This window comes from Hippoglossus stenolepis, chromosome 8 (assembly GCF_022539355.2).
Source record: "Hippoglossus stenolepis isolate QCI-W04-F060 chromosome 8, HSTE1.2, whole genome shotgun sequence".
In the NCBI taxonomy this organism is placed as follows: Eukaryota; Metazoa; Chordata; class Actinopteri; order Pleuronectiformes; family Pleuronectidae; genus Hippoglossus; species Hippoglossus stenolepis.
Genome location: NC_061490.1, coordinates 22,644,232 through 22,667,770, shown reverse-complemented (window position 1 = coordinate 22,667,770; position 23,539 = coordinate 22,644,232). Strand labels below are relative to the sequence as shown.

Sequence of the window (23,539 nt, the reverse complement as noted above, 5' to 3'; positions counted from 1 at the left end):
ATGATGACGTTTCTTCAACATTTGTCCATTTTAGTTTTATTTTAGGCTTCATTTAAAACAAATTATTTGGTTTTGCGTATAGTTTTCAGATATTTCTTTCCTCCAGATTAACGCTGCACTTTCTCTCCTTCAGGCTCATGGGAAGAATTGCTCCATCATGTAAAAACCAAGCAGCTCCTCACTTCAACCCGCCGCCTCCTGCAGCCGCCGCAGGAGAATCATTTTCCACCATCGCCCCGATGTGTCTATATTATTATTTTTCCTTTTTTTTATATATATATGATCTCTTTGCATTTTGTATCCACATTAATCTGCAGGTTAGATTTGCTTTGAGGTGTTTTTTCGGCGAAGGGCACAGGACTTTCAAATTCCGCTTTAGAGTTTTGTATATTCAAGTTACATTATTGCATGTGTTCTGTGCTGACGCTTGTACTGTATCCTGCTTGACTTGCACGCTCTCTCTCACACAAACACACAAACACACAGACACACACACAGAGCTCCATCGACCAGTGCTTGTGCTTCGATCCAAGCTGGGGTTTCACATTTAATGGCCACGCTGTCAACACTGAACACGCACAGCTAGTGAACCCTGTCAGGAATCCGTCTCCCCAGTGAAGTGAATCCTGTGGGGGTTTGTTGTTAATCATGTTTATCTCCCAGTAAATGCAGCTAATCTCTATTCAAAGATGCTGGTTATGTTTACAGTTTAAATATATTATGCATAGTATTGTGGTGTAGAAAAGATGAACTAGCTACGGGGGTTATTTTGTTGAAAGTTGTCCAAAGAAAGCCGACGTACTGTAAACTCAGGGTGTGGAGCAGAGTTTGTTTCACCTTCTAATGAAACAAACTTGTGGATTTACATCTGTGCAGCTGTTGTGCGCACAGAGAAAATAATAGTTTGAGATGAATATATATTTTTTCCGCTTCAGTTTCAACCACAGATAAATAAATTTGTATTTTTGTTTGCTGGATCAGTTGAATGTACCCGTTCTAAATCTCAGTGTCTCAGCTAGAATGTACATTTGCATGTGTCGCCTTAATATGTCGAAGCAATTCCAAAGATTTTGATAGAACAAAGTAGGAGAAATCAGGGGGTTGGTGCATCTTGAGTCGACTTTACTAACGATTTTGGTGCCAAACTTGCAGAATATATTTATAAGACTTCTGTTTATTCAAACAAATAAAAGCTTTTGTACTAGAGAACCGTTGCAGCTTTTTACACAGGGCAACGGTTGTATTTGAAAACATTTTCCCAAACCTTTTTTTTTTACATATTCAAAAATATAAATGCACCTTCATAGAACAGAAAGAAACACTCGCTGCTCGCTCACATGTTTCGGTCTTGTGACTCTCAGCCGTCCTCTGGTTTGTGTGGCTCATAACGGCTTCTTCTTTTCCACTAAGCTTACTGGCTTTTTTTGTAAATCCGCAGGCGTGACGTTGGGAGGAAAACTGTGGGGTTTGTGTACTTTGTGACTTTGGCTTTTTTCCGCACTGCTTTTATTGAGGGTCTTGCCAACTATGCACAGCAGTTAGATTTATACTGTAGTCTGGCAGCTTCAGTCATTTGTACTCCAGAGAAAAGCATATCCAAGCATTTATGGAAAATACTTGATCGCTGTTTTTGGGTATTTTGTTTTTTTTTGTACTTAATAGATGGTTTTTCTGCCATTTAGATGCTTTGTGTTTCTTTAAGACATTATGACGCCCAATGTGCCTTAAAACGTCAACGACAATCTTTAGAGAGCTCTGAAGATATTTAGCATTTGGCCTCGGTGACACAGTATTTGTTTCATATGTACGTGTAAAGTTACGAGTCATGATAACTGTATGTAGCTGTGTTCAACTATTACTCACTCATCCCTGAACAGGGAATGTAAAGTCCCTGGTTTTTCAGAGGCCTGTCTGACTGAGTAAAAAACATTTGTCTGCAATGTTATTCTGAGTTAATGAAGAGCCAGGACCCTGAGTGTCTCAGACCCAAACCACAGATGTGTCATATGTGACTAAAACACTTGAAAGGCCTTTGTAAAATTCCTCGTGAGGCCTCATGAATCATTTGAAGGACTCGAGGATTTAAATGTGGCCAAAAGGGATTTCTTGTTAGAGTGTTTAATGCCAAAGTTATAATTAGATTGAAGTGGGATTTGTGTCAGATAATGACTCTATTAAGATTATGGAAAAAGCCATGCATTCAGTTGATGTCATGAATGTCTTTTGTTTTCTAAAAATAAAAGAGTAAAACTCTTTTTCTTCTGGTGCTCGGTTGCTGTGATTATTTCATTCGACACTCATTTGAAACCACTGATCAAAGGTGCAGCCATTTTTATTTACAGTATATACACAACATGTTACCATGGTTACATTCAAAAATATATGGTCATGTGTTTTAAAAAAGCTGAAGCTCTACACCAACCTAAAGCGTTTCAAGCTCAACGTACATTCTCGGTGGTGAACAGGGTTTCTGTTATCTGACCGGATAATGAAGCTTTGACTCGGTATCGATTAAAAACACGTTATGAAAAATCATTTAAAGGCAACTCAACACCCAGGTTAACAAAAACAGAAATAAGAAAAAATGACAAACTTAAAAGCAGGTCGGCTGATTTCTTTCTCAGGTTGGAAAAAGATTTAAAATAGACATTGCAAGAAAATGCATTTTATGATATGTTCAGTTTCCCCCGGAGAATAATTCATGGATCTAGATGAAAAAAAAATCAATAGCCACATTTCTATTTAGTTTTTTGATTGTTTTTTTGCTGATCTTTTTTACAAGATCGTTCCAGTAAAAACGGTTCATGATAAAATATCAAAACATTAAACAACTTTATAAAACTCTGTATTTTGGGCGAATGTGCTCTTTAAACAACAAACTGCTGAACTCTGCATTAACATTCATTATGCTGCTTTCATTTGAGTTGGACCTCGGTTTAGATTTTCACTTTGTTCACACTGACCTTTGGTATCTATTCATAAATGTAAATTATCTCTTTAACAACATGTTCATCTTAAAACAGGGCTTTTTCTTCTGCGTCACCGTGGAGAACAATATATTTCATTTTATATTTACAAAGGTTTCATCTGGCAGCAGCAGGAGGTGAGTCACACGCGTGTGTCTCTAAATGCCACATTTTGTTTAAAAAAAAAAGCGATATATGGATTATTGTAAAATACCGTTACTCTTGACTTTCGGGGGGTGAAATACTGGAACTAACATCTTGTGATATGTCTCAGAAATCCTGACTTATCAGAAGTAAAGAAATAGTTTTTGGTCGTTCATCTGTAACAATGATTATTTTCAAGATTGTTTTTTTCTGGTAAGACTTGAACCTACGCATCTATAAAAGTTTTTTTTGTAAAAGAGTTTAACAAGGAGCAGAAGTCCAGATGTGATGAGTTCAATCAAAGCTGCCAGATGGTCTCAATTCCCCCCCCAAAAAAGCAAATGAAATCTTCAATCCACGACGATATTTGTCATTTCTTGATGATAAAAAGGTAAACATCAGGTCTCTGCTGGAAGGAGGCGTCAAACATGTACAGCAGCTGATCAGTGGCGAGCAAACTATGGAAATCTTCATTTACAGCACGTCTGGATGAGTTCAAACACAAAAACATTCCCCCAGTTGCTGCGTTTAGCCGTGAAGGCCTTTGGTGTTTGACGTGTTCCTCACCACAGGCTGCTGGCTCCCCACACTGGATGACAAGTCTGTCACGGTGGAGCATGTACCACCTCAGCCCACAGAGGGGCGATGTTGAGTTAAAAAAGCTGGGGGGGGGTCCATCCACAGTAAACAGTAGTTCCTCAGTGGGACGGACGCCCCCTCGCTGCTGCTCTGTAGGTGCAGGTCAACAGCTCTGGATTGTCAGAGCAGAGCAGGAAGTTGGCTCTTTCTCAGCGAGCACAGGAAATCATCCCCAAAGTGAGGAAGAGGAGGGAGCAGCGTGTCACTGAGGTGTTCTCCTGGGGGACGGGGTGGGGGACGGCGGGCGGCGGACTGGAGGCAGGTCGTAGTGTCCCGGGATGTGGCTGTTCACAGGGAGGTCGTAGTGGCTCTGGGGGTCCTCGTGTGAAGAGTGGCCGAGGGAGCTCTGACGCTCTGTGGGGGGAGAGGAACAACATAGACTGAAATTAGTTAAAACATAATATATATCAGAAAATACATGTTCCAACTTTCATCCAGCGACATTTATCAAACAGAGAAACATGAACACTCATCACCCGATTGATCTTTTTGTTTTGTTCTGACTTCAGTTGTCATAAAAACTCAAATGGTTTTTAGTTTGTCCAGTCTGGGCTACTGTAAAAAACATGGCGGCCTCCGCAGAGAGAACTGGATGTATATATAAAGTATTTAAAAATAAAGAGCCCATTCTAGGTTAAAGAACCGTATGATTTTGATAAAACACACTAGTGAAAACATCACTAGGATTATTTTATATACACTTTCTGCCAACAGATCCCTTTCACCTAAATCTTACACACTGAACCTTTAAAAAAGAAAGTGTGTGTGTGGGTGGGGGGTTAATAGTCGAACTTCATCAGCCACGCTAAGTTTCCTCTCCTGCTCTTCCTCTTCCTCTTCCCTTCCCTGCGTCCTCTCCTCACTTCCATGCAAACAGTTGTTCATTCGTCAGCCCGCTGAGCCCTGAGGACGTCCTTCCTCCCCATCTGTCCGACAGGCCACCAGCACAAACCCGGCTCTGCAGCGTGACTGATCTGATCTGAGTTCTTATTTTCAACCGAACTCTGCTTTTAAGTCTCATCTGTCTCAAATATGTGTGTGTGTGCTGTGTCTGCCTTTGGTTAACGGTGGACGGATGGCGCATTTTTGCACAATGATCTGCTGTTCAAAAAAATTACACTGCCTGATCTGAAAGATTGGACACAACTGAATATTTATTGATGTCAGTTTGGGTTTTATATTTTCTAATATATATATATAAAATATTAAAAAGTCCTAAAAGTCCTCAGTGTTCTGGAGAAGCCTGATTTTTTCCTGTCGGTGCCACGTGACCTGAACCTTTTCAACGATTTTTGAGGTTTGATCTTTTCTCTTCACCTCTGTGTAAGGTGGCCGGGTTGAACGGCGGCGGGCTGATCTCGGTGTACGCTCGCTCTCGGGGCACGGACGACTTCATCTCCATGTAGCTGCACTCCGGGGGGCAGAAGGGAAGACCCGGCAGGTCTTTGATGGTGGCGTAAGGATTCTCGCTGTTCAGAGAGCTGCTGCTCACCGCCACCGTGTCCTTCAGCTCTGCCACCGCACAGGACGACCAAGAGACACAGGTTAACACATGAAGAGCATATAGACTGTAGTAGAGACACTGCACATCAACAGGGTCAAATCAAGCATTTCCCTTCATGACTGAGATGAGAAGTTATGAAGTCCAGAGTCTGACGGAGAAAAGTTTATTCTATAGATGGTTTATGAGTTGAGATCAATTATTAATCATCATCACTTGGGAATAATCAAAGTTATTTTAATGACAAATCTTCATGACATTTTCATCGGCTACTGTTTTAGTTGATCTAAAAGTTTTCAACAAGTTGGTGAAAAACAAGAGTCTTGCATGTTAGCTCGCTCTGGGCTGTACAGCAGAGGTTTGAGCTAAATGCTATCATCTGCATGCTAACGTGCCGATGTTATATTGTGTAACACGTTTATCATCTCAGACAAGTCACTAGTGTACGCAAACATGGCAACACAGTCGGAAAGTCATCAGTTTAATGTTAGCATGCTAACTTGGCTACAAAGTGAGAAACATCTTGTGTTCAGTCATTTGTCCGTGAACCATAGAGTCAGATTTTTAGATTTTGACTCGAAGGCACAAGATGAAAAGTCACCAAAGTAATTAGACTTGATTCTGAACAACATCCACGTAGCAAATTCCACTGAAATTCATCCAATGTGAGTTAAGATAAAAATCCAACTCAAAACCACATAAATCAACTCGCTGGAGGCTCCAGAGGAAAAAAGTTATCTGGGGCCACATTCATTTTGTCGCACTCCATCCAGTAAGTGTCGACACGTGGAGCCATAGCAAGGGACAGAACTGTAGAGGTAATGATTGTTTGGGATTAAAATCAATATCAGCTATTGTCCGTACAATTTAATTTATGAGTGTTTAACAAAAGAAAGTTTTGTATGTGGCTAATATTCACACTGGTGTAGGTTTTGTTTCCCTACGTCTCAGTAGAAGCTGATAGGAGAGGAGAGGAAAGAGGGAAAAAAAGGTGAAAACAGGGCAATAAACTACCTTTGCTGTAATATTTTCCAAGGCTGGCGCTGTAGCTGTAGCTCCGATCGATTCCAAAAGCTCCTGTAAACAATAAAACACAAATCTGGCGTCTTGGATTCCATTGATGGAAAACTAATCAAAAGCAGACGAGCCGCTTTGGTATAAACCTGCAAAATCAATAGCAGGTGAGAGAACGCCTGCGATGCAACCATCTCGTTTTTATGAAGTGTTTTTATAGTCGCTCATCAGACGAGTGTTGTTGACTGAGTTGGTTGATAAACAAACACCTGAGCAGACTGAATAAAAAAGTACTTTTTATGTTTTCTACTCGGCTAACATTGACTCTGACGTCTCTACATTCATTCTCGTATATTTTGTCATATTTGAGGTTTTGATGGCCGTTATCAGAACAGGTTTTTTAAAACTGATAGTTGATATTTATGTATTTAAGAATGATCATTTCGTTATTAATCACAGAATAAGGAAAAATAATGTAGGTATTTGAGCAGTTTTACGGGTTATTTTCATGCAGCTTTGGTGAGAAAGTCGGGAAAACCAAATTTTTCACTTTTTTAGATCCACTCATTTCATTTTCCTCTGCCAGGCAAACTCCGGACCCAATTCTCCGGACTTCACCCGCAGGTCATATTTTGAAAACGGCTTAAATGAGTGAAATGTGAAGTAACACCCCCGGAAGATTCCCTGACGGACCTGAGTCTTTGCGGGGCTCGTGGTGTTTCCAGTCCGCAGGCAGCGTCGCGTTGCTCTCAACCCCAAACAGCCCCCGTCTCTCCCGCTCCATGTTTTTCACGCTGCAGAACAGCTGGTTATTGGTATTCTGTGTGATACACAGAATAATAACGCATAAATCAGCAACGTGAGCAAAATGTACCAAATAGAAGCTTGCCTTTGACATTGAGAAATGGCCAAGAGCTGTTTATAGCATCTATTTTTTATGGTGTCAAAAAAATCCATGTCCCTGAATACACGTCCATCTGTTGTCGACTGGATGAATTACACATTTGTTCCAGTCGCTGTGATTCCTGAACGCTTTAGCCTGAGGTGGTGTAACGGAGCTGACGTTCACCTTGATGGTGCGGTCGTGGTTGTTGGGGAGATGCGGCAGCGGAGGCCTGTTCTGGCTCAGCGTGTGGTAGCTGGGGTTGGAGTAGTAGTGGTGGTAGCTGTAAGGAACATCTGTGGGCCAAAACAAACACGTGGAGTCGGCTGCTGTACAGTTACCTCAAGGTCAGTGACATGCATCACACCATGAAACCAAGACATAACCACAGATCGAACTTTTCGAATCTTTGTTGGACTCATTGTGTTGATGGACTTTGAGTTATTTCCTGTTTTGTTTTGAAGTGTCTCTCTCTCTTCACTTCCTGTCTTTTTCTGCCTTCTCTGACTACTTCCTCTTCTTAGGTCTTAGTTTTCCCTGAGGAACATGAACCCACGAACACCCTCCATAAGTCTTTGGGATTTCAGGGTTCTTCGTTGACGTTGCTGTAGCATGTTTTTACAGGACGGGGTTGCTAGTCTGAAGCCCAACCTTCCACCATTTCTGGTTTCTGGCTTTTGCAGTTGACTTGTTAGTCCTCCTCCCTGTAGCCTGTTGCCTTCCAGGTAATTAGTTACAGTCTCATACCACGTGAGATCTGATAACTTACTATTTTCACCTGTCTCGTTAGAGAGTCTTTGCCAGTTTCATCTCACCAGTCAGTTTCCCTGTCAGTGGTCCAGCGTTTTTTCCCGCAGTGTGTCTTTGTGAGTTATTTACAAGTTTTTTGACCTTGCTTTCTGCCTTTGAGTTCTTGGACTCTACCACCCACTCGTAAATCCAAATAAAGTCATTTCATTGGATCTGTCCTTGCATCTGCATCTGGGTCCTCACCTTGGTCAAGTGTAACACGACACAGAAACGATGTGCATTTATGTTTACATTTAGAGTAAATTGTTTTTATAGTTCTTTATATTTGTGTTTTCTTTTTTATAGTTATTCATAATAAAGTTTATGGTTAAACTGTAAAATATCAAGCCTCAATTACATTGTTTTGTCATAATGGTTTGATAACGGCCTCTTAGTAATTCTCTTTTTTTTCATTAATAATTTTTGATAATAATAATAATAATAATAGTAATAATAATGTGATTTGAAAATCATACATATCCTCCTGGTCAGTGGCCATTTTAAAATTTCAACAAAGCGAGTAGCATCAATGCAAGAATATATATTTAAAGAAAATCAATAAATCACTAAATAGCAACAGAGTCAGCAGAGACATGTGATCTGAAGTTTGAGAAACAAACTAACAATAGCACTTACACAAGATTGAGGTCTTAGTGGTCTCACTTCTTACAACATCTAATTTGACAGTATCAACCACATCATGCTCTCTAGCTTCAGTAAATAATATCTTAAAATATATGTTCTTATATCTCTTGACGAATCCCTCTGTGCTTTACCTGGAACAGCGTATTCGGAGTTGACGGTGCGGCTGGTGGAAAAGGAAACCGACGGCGTGTTGTTCTGCTTGTCCTTCTGCCTGCGGCGGTACAGGAGCAGCAGAGCCAGCAGCAGCACCACGAGGATGACGAGCACGACGATGCCGCTGATGGCCCCCCACGACTCCCGCTCACCAGGAGGAAGAGGGACCATGACGCTGCCCGTCCGCTCGGACGAGTCTGTCGCACAAGGAGCGGGAGGTGAAAATACAGAAATACAGCCAATTTACAGATGATACAACTTTCAGGACTTGAATCACAAAATGTTTAATATAATGTCGGCTAAGTGAAGGCAAATGTGTCAATGAGCGACCGCGCATTAGCTCTTGTTTGTGTCTGCACCTTGTTTGCAGTCCTCGTCTCCACTTTCACAAATGCAGTCTCCGGTGAAGCGGTCACAGACGAGGTCGTTGGGACAGGAGCAGGTCTGAGTACAGAAGGATCCAAACCGACCGGGACTACAGGCTGAAAAACAGCAACATGGTGCAACATCCACGTGTTAGACATGTGGTGCAAAGATTTAAAAAATGCTCCATGATGACAAAATCGATGTTGGAAATGATTTTCAGTTGCAACCCTATGAGACTGCGTGTTTTAAGCATAAGTAATAACACTCAAAAGGGAAAGCAAACTAATCCCTTTCCCCTCAGGACATAGGGAAATAATGTTGTGATGCTCAAACTGTGCACTTGCACAGTTGCTCGGACAGATTTCCTGCATTTCAGCTCGTCTCCTCTTGCTCAAGCTGCTTTTGTGCACAAGTGAGACATCTCCTCTTGGATCTTTTTTTTCTGTTCTTGGATGTCTTTGTGCAACGAGTCTGTCCAAATTCTCCGCTGAGAGGAGAAGAGCTGATGCTGAACGAACTCAAGCGCACAGTTTGAGCACAAGCAGAGCAAATCTAATCACAAACAGGGGCTATTTGAGTGCGGGCGCAGGTTTTGAGTGAAAGCATTACAGAATCGGAATATCAAATGAAAGTCCTGTTGCTGTGGTTACATGAGATCACGTGTCACTCACGTTTGGAGCAGTCAGTCGCAGTCCAGCCAGGCAAACACTCACAGTGACCGTCCCGGTGGTCGCATGTGGAGTTGTTGGCACAGTTCACACACACCTCAGAACACTGTTTGCCAAAGAAGCCAGATGGACAAACTGAAAAACACACAACAACAATCTGTCAAATCACCTGGAGACAGAATAAAGAGGATTTCAGCCACGTTCTTATAGATTAATTCTCAGATAGTGGTAGAAAAATAAAAATCTGTGAGTTTGGAGAATTTGCACAAAGCTGCACTGTCTTAATCGTTGATGCAAATGTTGACCTTGATCACAGTTGAGTCCCGTGTATCCAGGCAGGCAGTCACACTCTCCTGTCACATGATGGCAGCGGTACGACTCTGCACAGGACGGACAGGACATGCTGCACTGCTCGCCGAACATGCCAGCTCGGCATTCTGGGAGAAAACACAGTGAGGTGAGGCTGATGTGACACAATAAATCCATTGATCTGATCTCATCTAATCGATCACCGACCAATTGATAATGTCTTTGTGTGTGTGTGTGTGTGTGTGTGTGTGTGTGTGTGTGTGTGTGTGTGTGTGTGTGTGTGTGTGTCAGCTTAACGTCTATTTTCTATTGTAAACATGTTTTGTGACCATTTAAGATTAGAAAAGCTGAACCAGAGACGGAGATTGCAAATTAGCCTCGGCTAGACATCCTACAAAAGTTCCTGCAACATGTTTCTCTGCATTGTCCCTGTCAAATAAATTCAAAATAAATCAGTTCCTAACACTCACTGTTCTGACAGGTGACTCCCCAGTAGCCTGGACGACAGACACACTCCCCAGTTTCCCTTATGCACGTGTCGCTGTTGGGGCAATGCTTGAAACAGGTCTGGTTACAGTGGCGCCCCCACAGGCCCTCTGAACATGGCTCGCTACAGCGGGAACCTGCAGGAGAAATCAAATGGACGATGACGAACGAAGCAGTGAAGTTATGAAGCTCAGTGTTGTTTCGATCAGGAACTTTCTCATATTCAGATTAAAGTTTCTCCTGATTGAACAGTGGTGAAACTGTACGGGATGAAGGGGATGGCAGAAGAAATCACATCATTTACTTAATAAAAAGTGGAAATACCACAATGGATATGTAGCCAATCCTGCATTCATATATTTACTTCAGTAAAAGTAAACAAGTATAACCAGTAAAATGTGTTAAATATGGAGAATGTTTGATTACTGATACATTAAACACAAGCGTCCTCAAAGAACCGGTGGTTTTACATCAATCTCATACTGTTTGCACTGAATACTGATTATTTTCCAAAGCATGGCACAGTATCGGGAAACAACGGTTGATTTGAATGTAAAGTGTTTGTGATTTGAAGTCTCACTGGCATCCTTCGACTTGGAGAACAGTTCAATTTGAAGATAAACGTCGTGGTGTAAAACCTGTGGCTCCCTGGTTTGTCTGGGACCAGACTTATCTGTGATGCCGAAGCCAATCTGGCAGCGGCACGAGGAGGACGTCGTCACTTACCCCACCAGCCTGGCAGACAGTGGCACTCCCCGGTGGTGGCTTGGCAGCCGTCGGCACGGACACAATCGCACCTCTTCAGGCAGCCTGGCCCAAAAGTGCCCATCTGCACGTGTGAACAAATGCCAATGGGCAGAGAATCGTCAGGGGAAATCTCTTGAACACCGAGCCAGCTCCGTCAGACACAAAACGCTACGCTGCCAGAGTGTTGCTGCACACGCAGCCTGGTGGGTTGGCACGGAGAAGCCAAAGGATTGTTACACATCTAAGAATCACATTAACGTTGACAGTGGGTGAGGTAAGAGATGAAAAGTGCCTCTGCAGAGCGTCCAATCAAAACCAACATCCTCGTCATCACTCTTGTGTGATTTGTGCTGTGGTCTTATCACAGATAACAGCTCACATGTCTCCAGAGTTGACACAGAATAAATATATGGTGCAATTTTCTTATCTTCTCAAGTTCGTGTTACTTTACAAAGAGATATGTGTTTCGAGTCCAAGACATTTTCTGTTGCTATGGGAGGAAAACAGAAAAGTGTTTTTTTTCTTATTCCTTTATTTTTAGATATTTCTCATTTTATTTTATTTTATATTTTTGTTTGCTATGCATATATAGTATATTTTTTATTTTCCTACATATATTACTTATTGCTTATTACTTATTTTCTATTTCTAAGTCAAGTCAATTGTTTATGTAGCACGTTTAAAACCAGTGCGTAACAAGCTTAAAATACAAAAATAAAAAGAATATGAAATATATACAAAAAGCAATGAAACGTTGAACATCATAAATATTTGAGAATTAAAACTATTGCACTAAAGCAAATTAAATCAATTGAAAGCCAGTGAGAAGAAGTCGGACTTTAGCAATGATTATAATATATAATATTGAGCATTTTGGGCTTGTCCTCCTCTTTCCTACTTCCAACATAATTACAGATAATTCCAGATAAAAAGCCTGGAACACTTACAGGGCATGGCTGGTCACAGTGCGGCCCCTGCCAGCCGGCGGTGCAGGTGCAGGATCCATCTGCGGGGTGACATTTCGCCCCGTTGGCGCAGCGGCAGGTGGCGTTGCATCCTGGGCCCCAGGTTCCCTCAGAGCAGGGGGTGGAACAGCCCGGTCCTCGCCAGCCTGCAGACACACGAGGAACCGTAAGCTGGACTGGTCCCAGTTACGAGTTCACCTGCTTAGTCAACAGGTCAAAAGGTCAGTGTTTACCCTCTTTGCAGAAGCACGTCCCGTCCATCGGCGAGCAGTCGACAAAGTTTTTACAGGAACACTCCAGGGAGCAGTTTTTTCCGTAGGTGCCACTTTTACACGGACTCTCACAATGAACCCCCTGTAATGATAAATAATAATATTAACTTCAATAAGGCAGAGGATATGTGACATCTTGATGTTACATGTAGAGTAAAAACAGATCTGAGAACTGGATTGCAGAACTCATCCTATGCACCACTCACCGTGAACCCTGGGGCACACTGACACCGTCCAGTGGCGCTGTGACACACCCCTCCATTCACACACAGACACGGCTCCAGGCAACCGTGACCATAGAAACCGTGAGCGCACGTCTCGTTACAGTACAGCCCTGCCCAGCCCGGCTGGCACGTGCACTCTCCTTTCATTGGATGGCAGCTGCACGTGAGAAACAGACGGACACGTGATAAAATGTCAAATTAACGCTGTAGACAAAACGTGTTGTATTTGTGTGTTTAGAGCGTTTAAACAATACCTCGACACATCTTAACAAAATATACTTAATAATGAAGAGCAAAGGGAAAAGGATCAGGTGTAATTTTATACATGCACGTTTATCATAAAAATATTTGTTTATTGAATTATTTGCTATTTTATTGAAGTATTTGCTTTATTAATTAATGTTTTGTGAAAGAGAAGCAGATGATATATAAGATTATTCTTCTTTCTGCTCCTTTTCAGACATTTTAGACACATAAGTTACATATCAAATATTGTTTCACATTTCTTGTGACATGTGTTGACACAAATATAAATAAAAATAAAACGAGGTGCAGCAGGAGAGTGAGGGAGATGTCAATCAAGCAGAGTTTGTACCCGCCCACATGCTCCTGACAGGAAGTGTAACACCTGAGAGGGCGGAGCTTCAAACAGACACTGAAACAGGTGAAGAGCTAATGTTGTTTCCAGCTAACAGTTAGCTAACAGTTAGCTAACAGTTAGCTAACATTGGCTAACAACACTGTGGCCTGTCAGCAGCATTAAGAGCTAAGAACTCACTGCTGGTTGATTTACCTGGACACGACTTACAAAGGTGAGATCTACGTTTTAAGTACTTTTAATGCTTCATGTCTTCAAGGTTGAAAATGAACAGATTAGAAAACAACAAATGTCTGATACTTAAACTATTGAGCTGATTGAACTAAAGCTTCCAGTTAACATGACCAAAGTCTTTTTATTGCCTCACTTATTTTGGTTTATCTCAATAAAAACAGTTTTGCCTCTGCAAAATACTTTCGATTCATCGTGAAACTGCAGCAGGTCAGAGGTCAGTTCCTTCGTATCTAACATGTTTGCCTTCACACTATGAAAAGAAGTTGGCCACATACGTCCCTGAGCACCTCAGAGTGTGGTGACCAGTGTATATCTTCAAAACCCTGGTCGTCTTCGTCCCACTCACCTGAGTGTGTGTTTGTCCTGACAGAGACACGTGCGTTCACAGTGCATCCCGTATTTGCCGGGCGAGCACATCCTGTCCCTGCAGTGCGGGCCGCTGAAGCCCGGCTCGCACAGACAGCCTCCGTCGATGTTGTAGCAGCGAGCGCCGTTTGCACAGTCGCACACGCCTTCGCAGTCCTGACCGTAACTTCCTGCCGCACACTCCTCGTTACACCTGCGGGCAGAAACACAGAGGGTTGTGTAGACGCACGCGAGAGCTCGACAAATGGGAAACGACACAAACGCAAACATGTGTTGTTGGAACATGAACCACAAGCCGAATCTAAACTTCTGTTTTGTGTTTTGGTGAAACCAGCATGATGTTAGACATTAGTCTGAAATCCTCTGTCTCTGGTGTTTGTTATACAAAAAAAGACAATAGGTCTTAAATTAAAAACAGTTCACCGAATAGAAATCATGAAACGTGTCATGAGTCCACTGCAAACACCAGCCTGCAATGATTTATATCAAAGCACATCAAATGGATGAATACGCTAAAAGCAAGCGAGTGGGTGCGTTGGTGATGTTTTTAACACACAACAGACACAAAGCTGAAAAAAACAAATAGAATAGAATGAAGAAGAAGTGCCATACACGGAGAAGATGTTGGAAAGGTGGAAAAATTTTATTCAAGAGCTTAAACAAAAACGTGTTATCTCTGCAGTGGCATTTATACTTTGCATCTTTCCCCCTGCGTGCTCCACCCCCCCCTTATCTGCTCGGGACATTTTCCTGTTGCAGTGAACGCGTCTGACCCGGAGAATCTCCTGCTGCATTCTTCATATGTGAAAATCTAGAAAATCCAGAATATGTATGTGACATTTTCCAGAGATCATTACTGAAAACGGCTAAAGAGACACCAGAGATGGCCTGAGTCAGCCCACAGGGCGGCCTCATGCACAGGAGAAGTAAAATAAAGTCAACGCAGACCCGTGCACACACACACCTGTTACCAGTGAAACCTTTAGCACACTGGCACTGTCCAGTTTCTGGGTCGCACTTGCCCCTGTTGTGGCAAACACACTCCGCTTCACAGTTTGGTCCAAACCTGCCCTCTGGACATCGCTCCGTGCAGACTGCCCCCTGCAGAGAGACGAGGGGAAAACACTCAACAGGCAGAAAGAGAAACGCCAAAGTTGTGTGTGTGTGTGTGTGTGTGTGTGTGTGTGTGTGTGTGTGTGTGTGTGTGTGTGTGTGTGTGTGTGTGTGTGTGTGTGTGTGTGTGTGTGTGTGTGTGTGTGTGTGTGTGTGTGTGTGTGTGTGTGTGTGATTGCAAAAACTGGAATGAGACAACTTAATTTATACGGTTACTCAGAACATAATTGATTAGTTTGCTCTGTGCTGGGATCACACAAGTGTCCTCATCTCTTGCACGTTTTCCAAAAAAACAACTCTGCATTTATCTGGAGACGGCAGTTTGCTTTCAAAATGTCAGTGTTGAGAAATAGGCTCCAGAGTTTGGAGCCAGCTGGATAAGAACACATGAGCTCACACGAAATCGAGAAACCTCCTGGGATTATGTGAAGGTTGTTGTCACTGCAAATGGGAACTTTAAAAAACAAAAACGTACCGTCCATCCGGGGGGGCAGGCGCAGATCCCTTTGCCCCGGCAGATACCGCCGTTCTGGCAGGGGCAGCGTGCCTGACACCTCCTGGAACACGCTGCCTCACAGCTGGAGAGAAGGAGGAAGATGACGGTTATTTAAAACTCCGATGTCCTGGGATGATACTGATGAATAGAGTGCATGTAGAAAAACAAGTTTTGGCAACTAATTAATTACATTTACTCAAGTACTGTACATTTCTGTTCTGTTCCTTTCTGAGGTACTTTGAGTATTTTCCATTTTCTACTGGATATTTTTGTTCATAATAAATTAATTAATTAATTCCAAACAGACAATTAAAAGAGCTGAATTTTAAAGATCATTATTTCACTGCACTTGTTGAATAGCAGACTTTTCAAAGCATTGAACTACAGCCAGACTCATCACTTTTTTGGGTCCCCTGGAAACATTTACGTTGTCGTTTTCGCAATTTGCAGCGTGTTTATGCATGTGTCATCAAATTGATGAAGTTGTTTACCTTGATTGCACGTGTTTTTTTTCTATTTGCAAATGTAGAAATCATGAAACTCTTGTGCAGACATAAGCAAAAATACTGGCACCTGTTAACATGCAGCTGTTTTTTAAAGTGTTCTGAAGAAAAGTAGAACGAAGAGCGTAAGAAAGAAACGGTAGCTCCATCGTTACTTGAAGACCTGGCAGTACGACGGCCTTGTGGGAATCATCAGCACGACTGGAACGTGCCTCTGACCAGTCAGATTACTTGGCTCTACCTGCAGCACGGTTCATTCTGAGGACGTAGTTTCTATCTCACCCCGGAGGTGACATTACACTTTTCATCGAAGGAGCTTCGTCCCATCATCAGCGGCGCCAAGTTTAATTTAGCTTAAAGTGGATTGTTGTGCTTTCACATTGGCAGCGGAGGAGTTTCCACTAATATCCAGTGTGGAGGAATTTTCATTGCGTACTCATCCTCAGGGGCAGCTAAAAATTTGGGGCGTAACTGATGACTCATGGATTATGGTGCAGTGTTTTTATTTTTTCCATGTTAAAATGGAGTTGTGGCTTCTGAGAAGTTGAGTCCAGTGTTTTCCACATGAAATAATCAACTGCACATACTTTAAAAATGTCTCACATACTAAAAGGGAAAGTGTGTCAGTGTTTAGCTTCACCGACTCTCCAGATGTCCGAGTTCTCAGTTGGTTGAAATATCTCAACAACTGTTGAATGTGAGGAAATTAGTTTCAGGGCTTCATGGTCCCTGGAGGATGAATCGTGATCATATTGATTATCCTCTGATTTTCATCATGAGGTTGATGTTTGTGGTGAAAAAATCTCGATGACTATCTGATGAGCTGTCGACTCTGTTTCGCCCTTTGTTTACACGCTCGCTTCGAATTGCCCCTGAGGGAAAGAAACTACTTCCAACCCCTGTGTGACTATTCGTTGGTTTGTTTTTCAGCAGGACTTCACAAAAACTACTGAACAGATGTTCACAGAACTTAGTGGAAGGACAGAATATGAGACGAGAGAGAGAACCCATTAAATCTTGATCCGAACAAAGGGGCAGATCCAAGAATTTGTTTTATATTTTTAAAAGCATTTTTAACCAATTTCTTATGGAATAATTAATGGGTCTTGATTTTAAAAATAGTAGGGGTCAGGGAGGGACACTTTAAAGTTTGGTGGGTTTATAAATCAGGGGACAGATCCAAGAACTTGTTTTTTCACTCTCTTGAACAGAGAAGGAGTTTTTTTAACCTTTTTAGTGAATTTCTCAAGAAGTAATGCAGAGACCTTTTATGAAAAGAAAATCAGATTTGTAAAGTGCTTGTATCTATGAACAGGTGAAATTTGATGTGGATAATGATTCAGATTTAGTAGTAGCAGTAGTTTTCTAGTTTTAAATGTAATGTTCTTCTCCATAAATCCAGCATTTTGGAACTAATCTCCTCATTTACTAAACTCCTATCAACTATTTTCCTGTGCACTTACAATGTCCCCGTGAATCCGTCCCGACATAAGCACTCTCCTGTTTGCTGGTCACATGACCCTCCGGTCCCACACTTGCACCTCTGCAGACAGCCCTTCCCAAAGGTGCCGGCTGGACACGAGTCCTCGCAGTGGCGTCCTATGAAGCCCGGGGGACACTGACACGTCCCCTTCACTGGATCGCAGAGCGCTGCGTTCTCACACTTGCACTGATTACTGCAGCCGGGGCCCCAGTGTTTGTCATCACAGGCTGAGGAGGGAAAAAAGGAAAACTTGGTTATTTATTATTGATTATGTTGTTCCAGGAAAATTCATTTTGCATAGATATTGGAACCAAAACTGATTATTTGTTTTATTTGAGTCCAAATTTGTATAAATGTGAAAAAGTTTGGATTTGCTTTGTTTTAAAAAAATGTATCCAGATTATTTTTTTTCAGCAACTCCTGCACTTACACAACTACACACATTTACATCACTCCTTTGCCACTATTCCAGTAAAATGGTCCAACTGCAAAAACATTGAGTCAAACTTAAATAAAAACACATTAAAACAACATTACACATGATTACTGCCACCTGCATTAAGACGAAGATCATTTTGCTGCAGTTTTCTCCTGGTTGTGCACTTACAGAAATATATGACGTCACGAAACACAGACAGAAACTAATCTGATTAAATTCAGAAACGAGACAGGACGAGTGCTCGGGGGGGCACTGTCTCTTCCGCACATTACTGTGGATCTCTACGTCCAAATGTGGCCCCTTTAGCTCAGGAGTGTTATGTTACCAACAAATAAATTCAAAATGGCAGGGAGATTTGCATGGAGCTCACAGGACGGTCGAGTTTTAAATGGTTAATTTTACAGAAGCCTGCAGATCGGTGTGTGTGTGTGTGTGTGTGTGTGTGTGTGTGTGTGTGTGTGTGTGTGTGTGTGTGTGTGTGTGTGTGTGTGTGTGTGTGTGTGTGTGTGTGTGGGGTGTTAGCATGCATTGGAGATTCACACAAGGTTTGGATTTCAATTCATGACGAAGAGATCTCAATCCGCTTAGAGAACCCGGATTGGTCACGGGGTGCATTCCTCAAATTTCTCATCAATAACTTTCGGCTGCCTTGGACGTCGCCCATCATCAAGGAAAAAACGTGATACCCAACAGCGCTGACGTAGCTGATGGACGAGCGTCAGTTATCTTCTCTCACGCTTAAAAACAATGCCAACGATTTCACGCTGACCTCCGTGGAATCATCTCTTTAAAATGCGCAAAATCAACAAGGCCCCCCCCTTACCTTAGCCCCTGCTGAACACATGCCCTGCCACAGCCTTGAGAAGCACAAGGACTGCTTTGACGTTAATTACATAGAGGGGAGGGTATAGAGCCAAATTTGGTTTGGAGCAAATCGCTCGTGTTTACTGCAGTAACTGGGAGCAGGGACCCTTGCCTCTTTTTGTTTAAATGAATCATAACTCCGCTTGTTCTCGTTGTGGGCACGAGAGAGGGGATCTGCTGGAGTGTGTCACGGGGAGTAATGAGAAATTCAGCTGGAGCGGCAATGATGTTTACACAGACCTTCTCCAGGAGAGTTGGGGGGATTTACCGAGGGGTCTGCAGGCCTGTCGGTGTAAGAGCTGAAGGGCCGATCCGTCCAGGCAGCCGATGAGTGAACGGCTGAGATTTACCATATTGGACGTGTTTTTTTGTTTTTTGTGAGCAACCAGCTGGCAGAGTGTCAGCCCTCCACCGACCAAGAGTCTTCCCATCTGTTTGTTTATCTGCATGTAAACACACGTCCCCAAGTGCAAGTCGTCCTCTGAGAGTGTTGCTGAGTTTGTTTACTTCCATCGAATAAACTCACTTTAGCCTAAAGTGTGTCCAGCTTTGAATTATTCACTTTAATGGGGAGCGAGGATCAACACGAAGTCGGCAGAAGTTTCAGATTCAAACCTAGAATCGCTGCACTGTGGTCGCGTGCCTCCGCCAACCAGTGCAGTGTCAGTCCACACATTTTATTCCCTTATATAACGTCAACATGACCTTTGACTTCTGAAATCGAATCAGTTTATCTGTGACTCTAAGTGAACGTTTGTGCCGAATTTGAGAGGATTCTCTCAAGCTGTTTTTAAAATAACACGTTCACAAGACAATAAAAAGTTTTGTATGGTCACAGTGACCTTGGCCTTTGACCTCCAAGGTCTAATCAGGTCCAAGTGAATATTCGAGCCAAGATGTAATCAAATTCCTTGTGGGTGGATCTGATACATCACAAGAACACGTGGTCACTGTGGCCTTGACCTTTGACCTTTGAAAACCAAATTTGAATAACTTCTGTTCTCCAAACATGAAGAAATCCCCTCAGAGCATTGTTGACATATCATGATCACAATAACAGGACGGACGGATAACCCAAAAAACAAGAATAACTTTTTGGTTTTTGTTTGTGGTCACTTCACCGGGACCTTTAACATTTTGAACAGAAAATGTTGAACATTGATAAACAAACAGAAAGTGACATTTCTGTAAACGTAGAGTATCATTAATATGAGTGACACCCACTTCAGAGCTGACATCTTCTCTCTGCTCTTTTTATAGAACACGCACTGATCTGGTGGGAAAATTCTTCTTTTCCCCTGTGACTTTTCCAAGCAATGCTTCGGGTTTTGTTTTGCGCCTGACGTCCACACGGTCTCCTGGACGTTGAACCAGCAGCTCGTTTTAGATTCCAGCTCGAAATCTGCCTCGAAACGCGAAGCAAATACGACTCTGATGAGCCACATTCCAGCTTGTTGCATCTAAACTCCATTTTTCATCTCATCTCCCCGCTGTCCTCTCTTTGTGTCATCTTCTTGGACTGAGTTCCCTCCCCTCCTTCAGTTTATTCTCCAAATTCATGGGCAAACAGTCCTGAGAGCGTTCAGTATTAAAAACCTCGGGGCCCTCTCCTCTTTCCCACAGTTAGATAACTCAACACACAGGCATCCAGGAAGCGTCAGGGCCCAGTTCTGCCAAAAAGAGACGACGATGCAGAGGAGAGCTGAGCGAACGAGCGAAAAAACAAAAGAGAGAGAATTTACGTAAGTGAGCAGTGCGGTGGAGAGGGAGCGAAGGGAGAGATGGAGAAAACTGGCCCCGGCAAGACGGAGTAGTGGGGTAACATTTTCCATTTCCCCTTCCCATCATCCCCCTGTCAAGACACCGACCGCTGCCCGTTGGAGTTAATTCCCTCTCTCTGCAGAGGAGTGCGGGGGGAAAATGGAGGAGGCCGTGTGGACTATTGACCCAGCTGAATGCAGTGGAAAACTCCATTTGTGTGAGGGAGGGGGGGAGGGAGGAAACTGAAGTGAAGTGAAACGTGGTCCTGGTTTCACACTTGTGTTCAGAAGATCAGATTTAAAGATTTCAGACAAGACGAACAGGGTTAAACTTACTGCTCCATGCCTTGAATAAATATTACAACTTCTTTCTGCTGACTTCAGTTGGTAAAAGTCTCAACGTGTAAAAAGAGAAGATTAAATGTCTGTTTAGATCCTGTTTTTATGGACTCTGGCTTCTCTCCGTGCATCACACAGCAGCTTAACTCCTAACTTATGTCTCTGGTGCTGGTTTTCAACACATTTGTTGGAGGGAGATTTATCGGCTTCATTACGCTTGATTGTTTGATTCTTTTTGTAATTTAGTGCACTTCTCAGCTTTATTAGGAAAAAGCTGAATTATGGCTCATTGTAACTGCTCATTTTGAAGAGTAAGTGAGTGAGAGGAGGAGGAGGAGGAGGAGGAGGAGGAGAACCGAGACACTCGTGGACTGAGCCTGACGTTAATGACTCATTGCTGTGCGCGCTGTAACACTCCCTTCGCTGTTTCCATTGGAAAGGCGTCCGCTGTGTGATGGAGCGCTGTGCGGGGAAGATCAGGCCCTTGACTAACGGCCAGGTGTCATTTCCTGTTGTGTGAGTGAGAGTGAAGATGAGAGAAGGTGATAGAAGGAAAAAAAGCAAACGAGAGCGAAGGAGTGAGGACATGTCTGAGGGAGAGAGAGAAAAGGCTGATTCATACCGCTGGAACAGTCGTCTCCTCGCCAGCCTCCCTCGCACTGGCACCGGTCGGGAGCGACACAGCGGCCGTGCACACACTCCTTGGTGCAGCGAGCTGGGGATCAGAAAAACAACTTCTTATTAACAGACCTGGCTTTGTGGGAAACTCTCTGGAAATAAAACGTAACCAGGGTTGGGCAATAAAACAATATCAATAAATATTGGAATATAATGTTCATCAATAGCAATATTAACTAAAGTGCAATATTCAAATGAAATAATATTATCTATATTTGACTGACAGGAAAATTCTCATCTTGACATAGTTTTTATCTCCCATCCGTATATATAACATATATATTATTAAACTTTTAAACGAACAGGAAGGTGTGCAGTGATCTGAAGCTGTTGCATTATGGGTAAAGTATAAAGCACTTTTGGGTCATTCTGAGTCAAATCCTCACAATTTTGGGCTGCAACCCAAAGTGTTTGTGCAGATTTGGTCACATGAGAATCGCATGAAACCATATTTCCATGTGTCTCCGATCCTGATCAAAGGAGATTTGAGCAAACAAAGTTCAAACTTTCAACGGAGTTCAAGCTCTCTTTTCTAAACCATACCATCCCCAATATAGACCAGGATGGAACAGTGGAGTGCAAACCTCCGCCAAGGTAAACAAATCTCAAGGACCAGTCCTCTATAAACATGCCACATATTCATCAAGATCCATGAGAAGTCAATGAAAATGTTGAAAAATGCCCAATTACACAAAGCTAATATTGTTATCATCACTTTAATTTACATTCCAGTTCACATCCACTCACCACTCGCACTCTGACGGTCCTGAGACTATTTGAGCTCCCTAACAGTTTACCTGTTTGTGCCCTTTTCAATCTATTCAGCTGCGTCTCAGTCGTTCCATCGCACGTCCGTCCTGACAGCTGGACTCCGCCAAGCAGCTGAAGGCACCAGATGCCGAGGAGCTTCCCCTCAGAGCGTCTTTAAAGAGCCTGCATGCCAGCATTAGAAACGCTTCTGCTCTTAATTAAGTTAACTCCAACATGCATTTCTGACCGACGACTAATAATTCCGCCGCAAATATCATGTGCCATTGAAAACGTGTGCCGTGTATTTCAGGCGCGAACAATAATTCCTCTGTTTTTATTTTCTCCCGAGTTGAACGCGAGTGGAAGGTGGCGATTTGGGGGAATCTAAGTAAAGAGCAACACGTCGTTAAATGGAGGAGGAGCATCCAATTATATCTAATTCTATGTATTTAGAAAACAAAGAGTCCACTGTACCTCCTGTACAGTGGACTCAGAGACGACACGTTGAAGAGAGATTTCAATTATAAAACTCTGCAAGCTACATGATGTCAGTCAGGAAAATCAGGAGCTTTTGTTTGGCCACCGAACGAACACACACACACACACACACACACACACACACACACACACACACACACACACACACACACACACACACACACACACACACACACACACACACACACACACACACGTCATGGCCAAGATTAGAGACTGCTTTGAAAGGTGTGTCAACAATAAGCGACCAAAATTATCTTTCCCAACTTTCGAGGCATCCACTCACACAAACCTTGTTATTACCATCGTCCTTTTTCTGAGATCAACCAGTTTGTAAAGCTGAGGTAGAATCTTCTCAACCATCGAGACCATTTACCGAGTTGCTGTTTACGGCTGCGACCGTTTATTTATTTTCAAATGACAAAAATATTCTTCCAACGGGGTTTTGTTTTGAACTGTAAACCTGCTGCTCTGAATGTTCAAGTTAGGGTCAGATTTAAGTTTTCAAAAGGAATAAACGAAACATCTATGAGTTAAACGTTAAATAACTTCCGCCACTAGGGGGTCTCTCGATCATAACAATGACAAAAGAGCTAGTTTGAAGCAGTGTGGGATCATGGGAAATGAAAGTCTATCTGATGCAAATG

At 42.7% G+C, this 23,539-nt stretch overlaps 2 protein-coding genes across 5 annotated transcripts in view; one reads left to right on the top strand and one right to left on the bottom strand.

Annotated features, from left to right (window-relative positions):
* lmna (lamin A) overlaps window positions 1-2,266 on the top strand; it is a 31,298-nt gene extending 29,032 nt beyond the window's left edge. For both annotated transcript variants that reach the window (XM_035164440.2, XM_035164441.2), the window contains one exon: window positions 134-2,266. In XM_035164440.2, the coding sequence (XP_035020331.1) occupies window positions 134-163 (30 nt within the window). In that variant the 3' untranslated portion in view covers window positions 164-2,266. The remainder of the gene's footprint in view (window positions 1-133) is intronic.
* A 50-nt stretch (window positions 2,267-2,316) lies between these two features.
* pear1 (platelet endothelial aggregation receptor 1) overlaps window positions 2,317-23,539 on the bottom strand; it is a 46,674-nt gene continuing 25,451 nt past the window's right edge. For 2 of the 3 annotated variants that reach the window (XM_035164436.2, XM_035164437.2), the window contains exons 5-23: window positions 21,589-21,681; window positions 17,545-17,791; window positions 15,558-15,660; window positions 14,934-15,070; window positions 13,950-14,162; window positions 12,754-12,928; window positions 12,509-12,629; window positions 12,258-12,421; window positions 11,290-11,392; window positions 10,548-10,700; window positions 10,074-10,205; window positions 9,772-9,903; window positions 9,094-9,216; window positions 8,713-8,931; window positions 7,334-7,443; window positions 6,958-7,084; window positions 6,265-6,327; window positions 5,067-5,261; window positions 2,317-4,103 (exon numbers count right to left, since the gene is read on the bottom strand). In XM_035164436.2, coding sequence (XP_035020327.2) covers window positions 3,952-4,103; window positions 5,067-5,261; window positions 6,265-6,327; window positions 6,958-7,084; window positions 7,334-7,443; window positions 8,713-8,931; window positions 9,094-9,216; window positions 9,772-9,903; window positions 10,074-10,205; window positions 10,548-10,700; window positions 11,290-11,392; window positions 12,258-12,421; window positions 12,509-12,629; window positions 12,754-12,928; window positions 13,950-14,162; window positions 14,934-15,070; window positions 15,558-15,660; window positions 17,545-17,791; window positions 21,589-21,681 — 2,762 coding nt within the window. In that variant the 3' untranslated portion in view covers window positions 2,317-3,951. The remainder of the gene's footprint in view (window positions 4,104-5,066; window positions 5,262-6,264; window positions 6,328-6,957; window positions 7,085-7,333; window positions 7,444-8,712; window positions 8,932-9,093; window positions 9,217-9,771; window positions 9,904-10,073; window positions 10,206-10,547; window positions 10,701-11,289; window positions 11,393-12,257; window positions 12,422-12,508; window positions 12,630-12,753; window positions 12,929-13,949; window positions 14,163-14,933; window positions 15,071-15,557; window positions 15,661-17,544; window positions 17,792-21,588; window positions 21,682-23,539) is intronic. The other variant, XM_035164438.2, reaches the window with a different exon arrangement.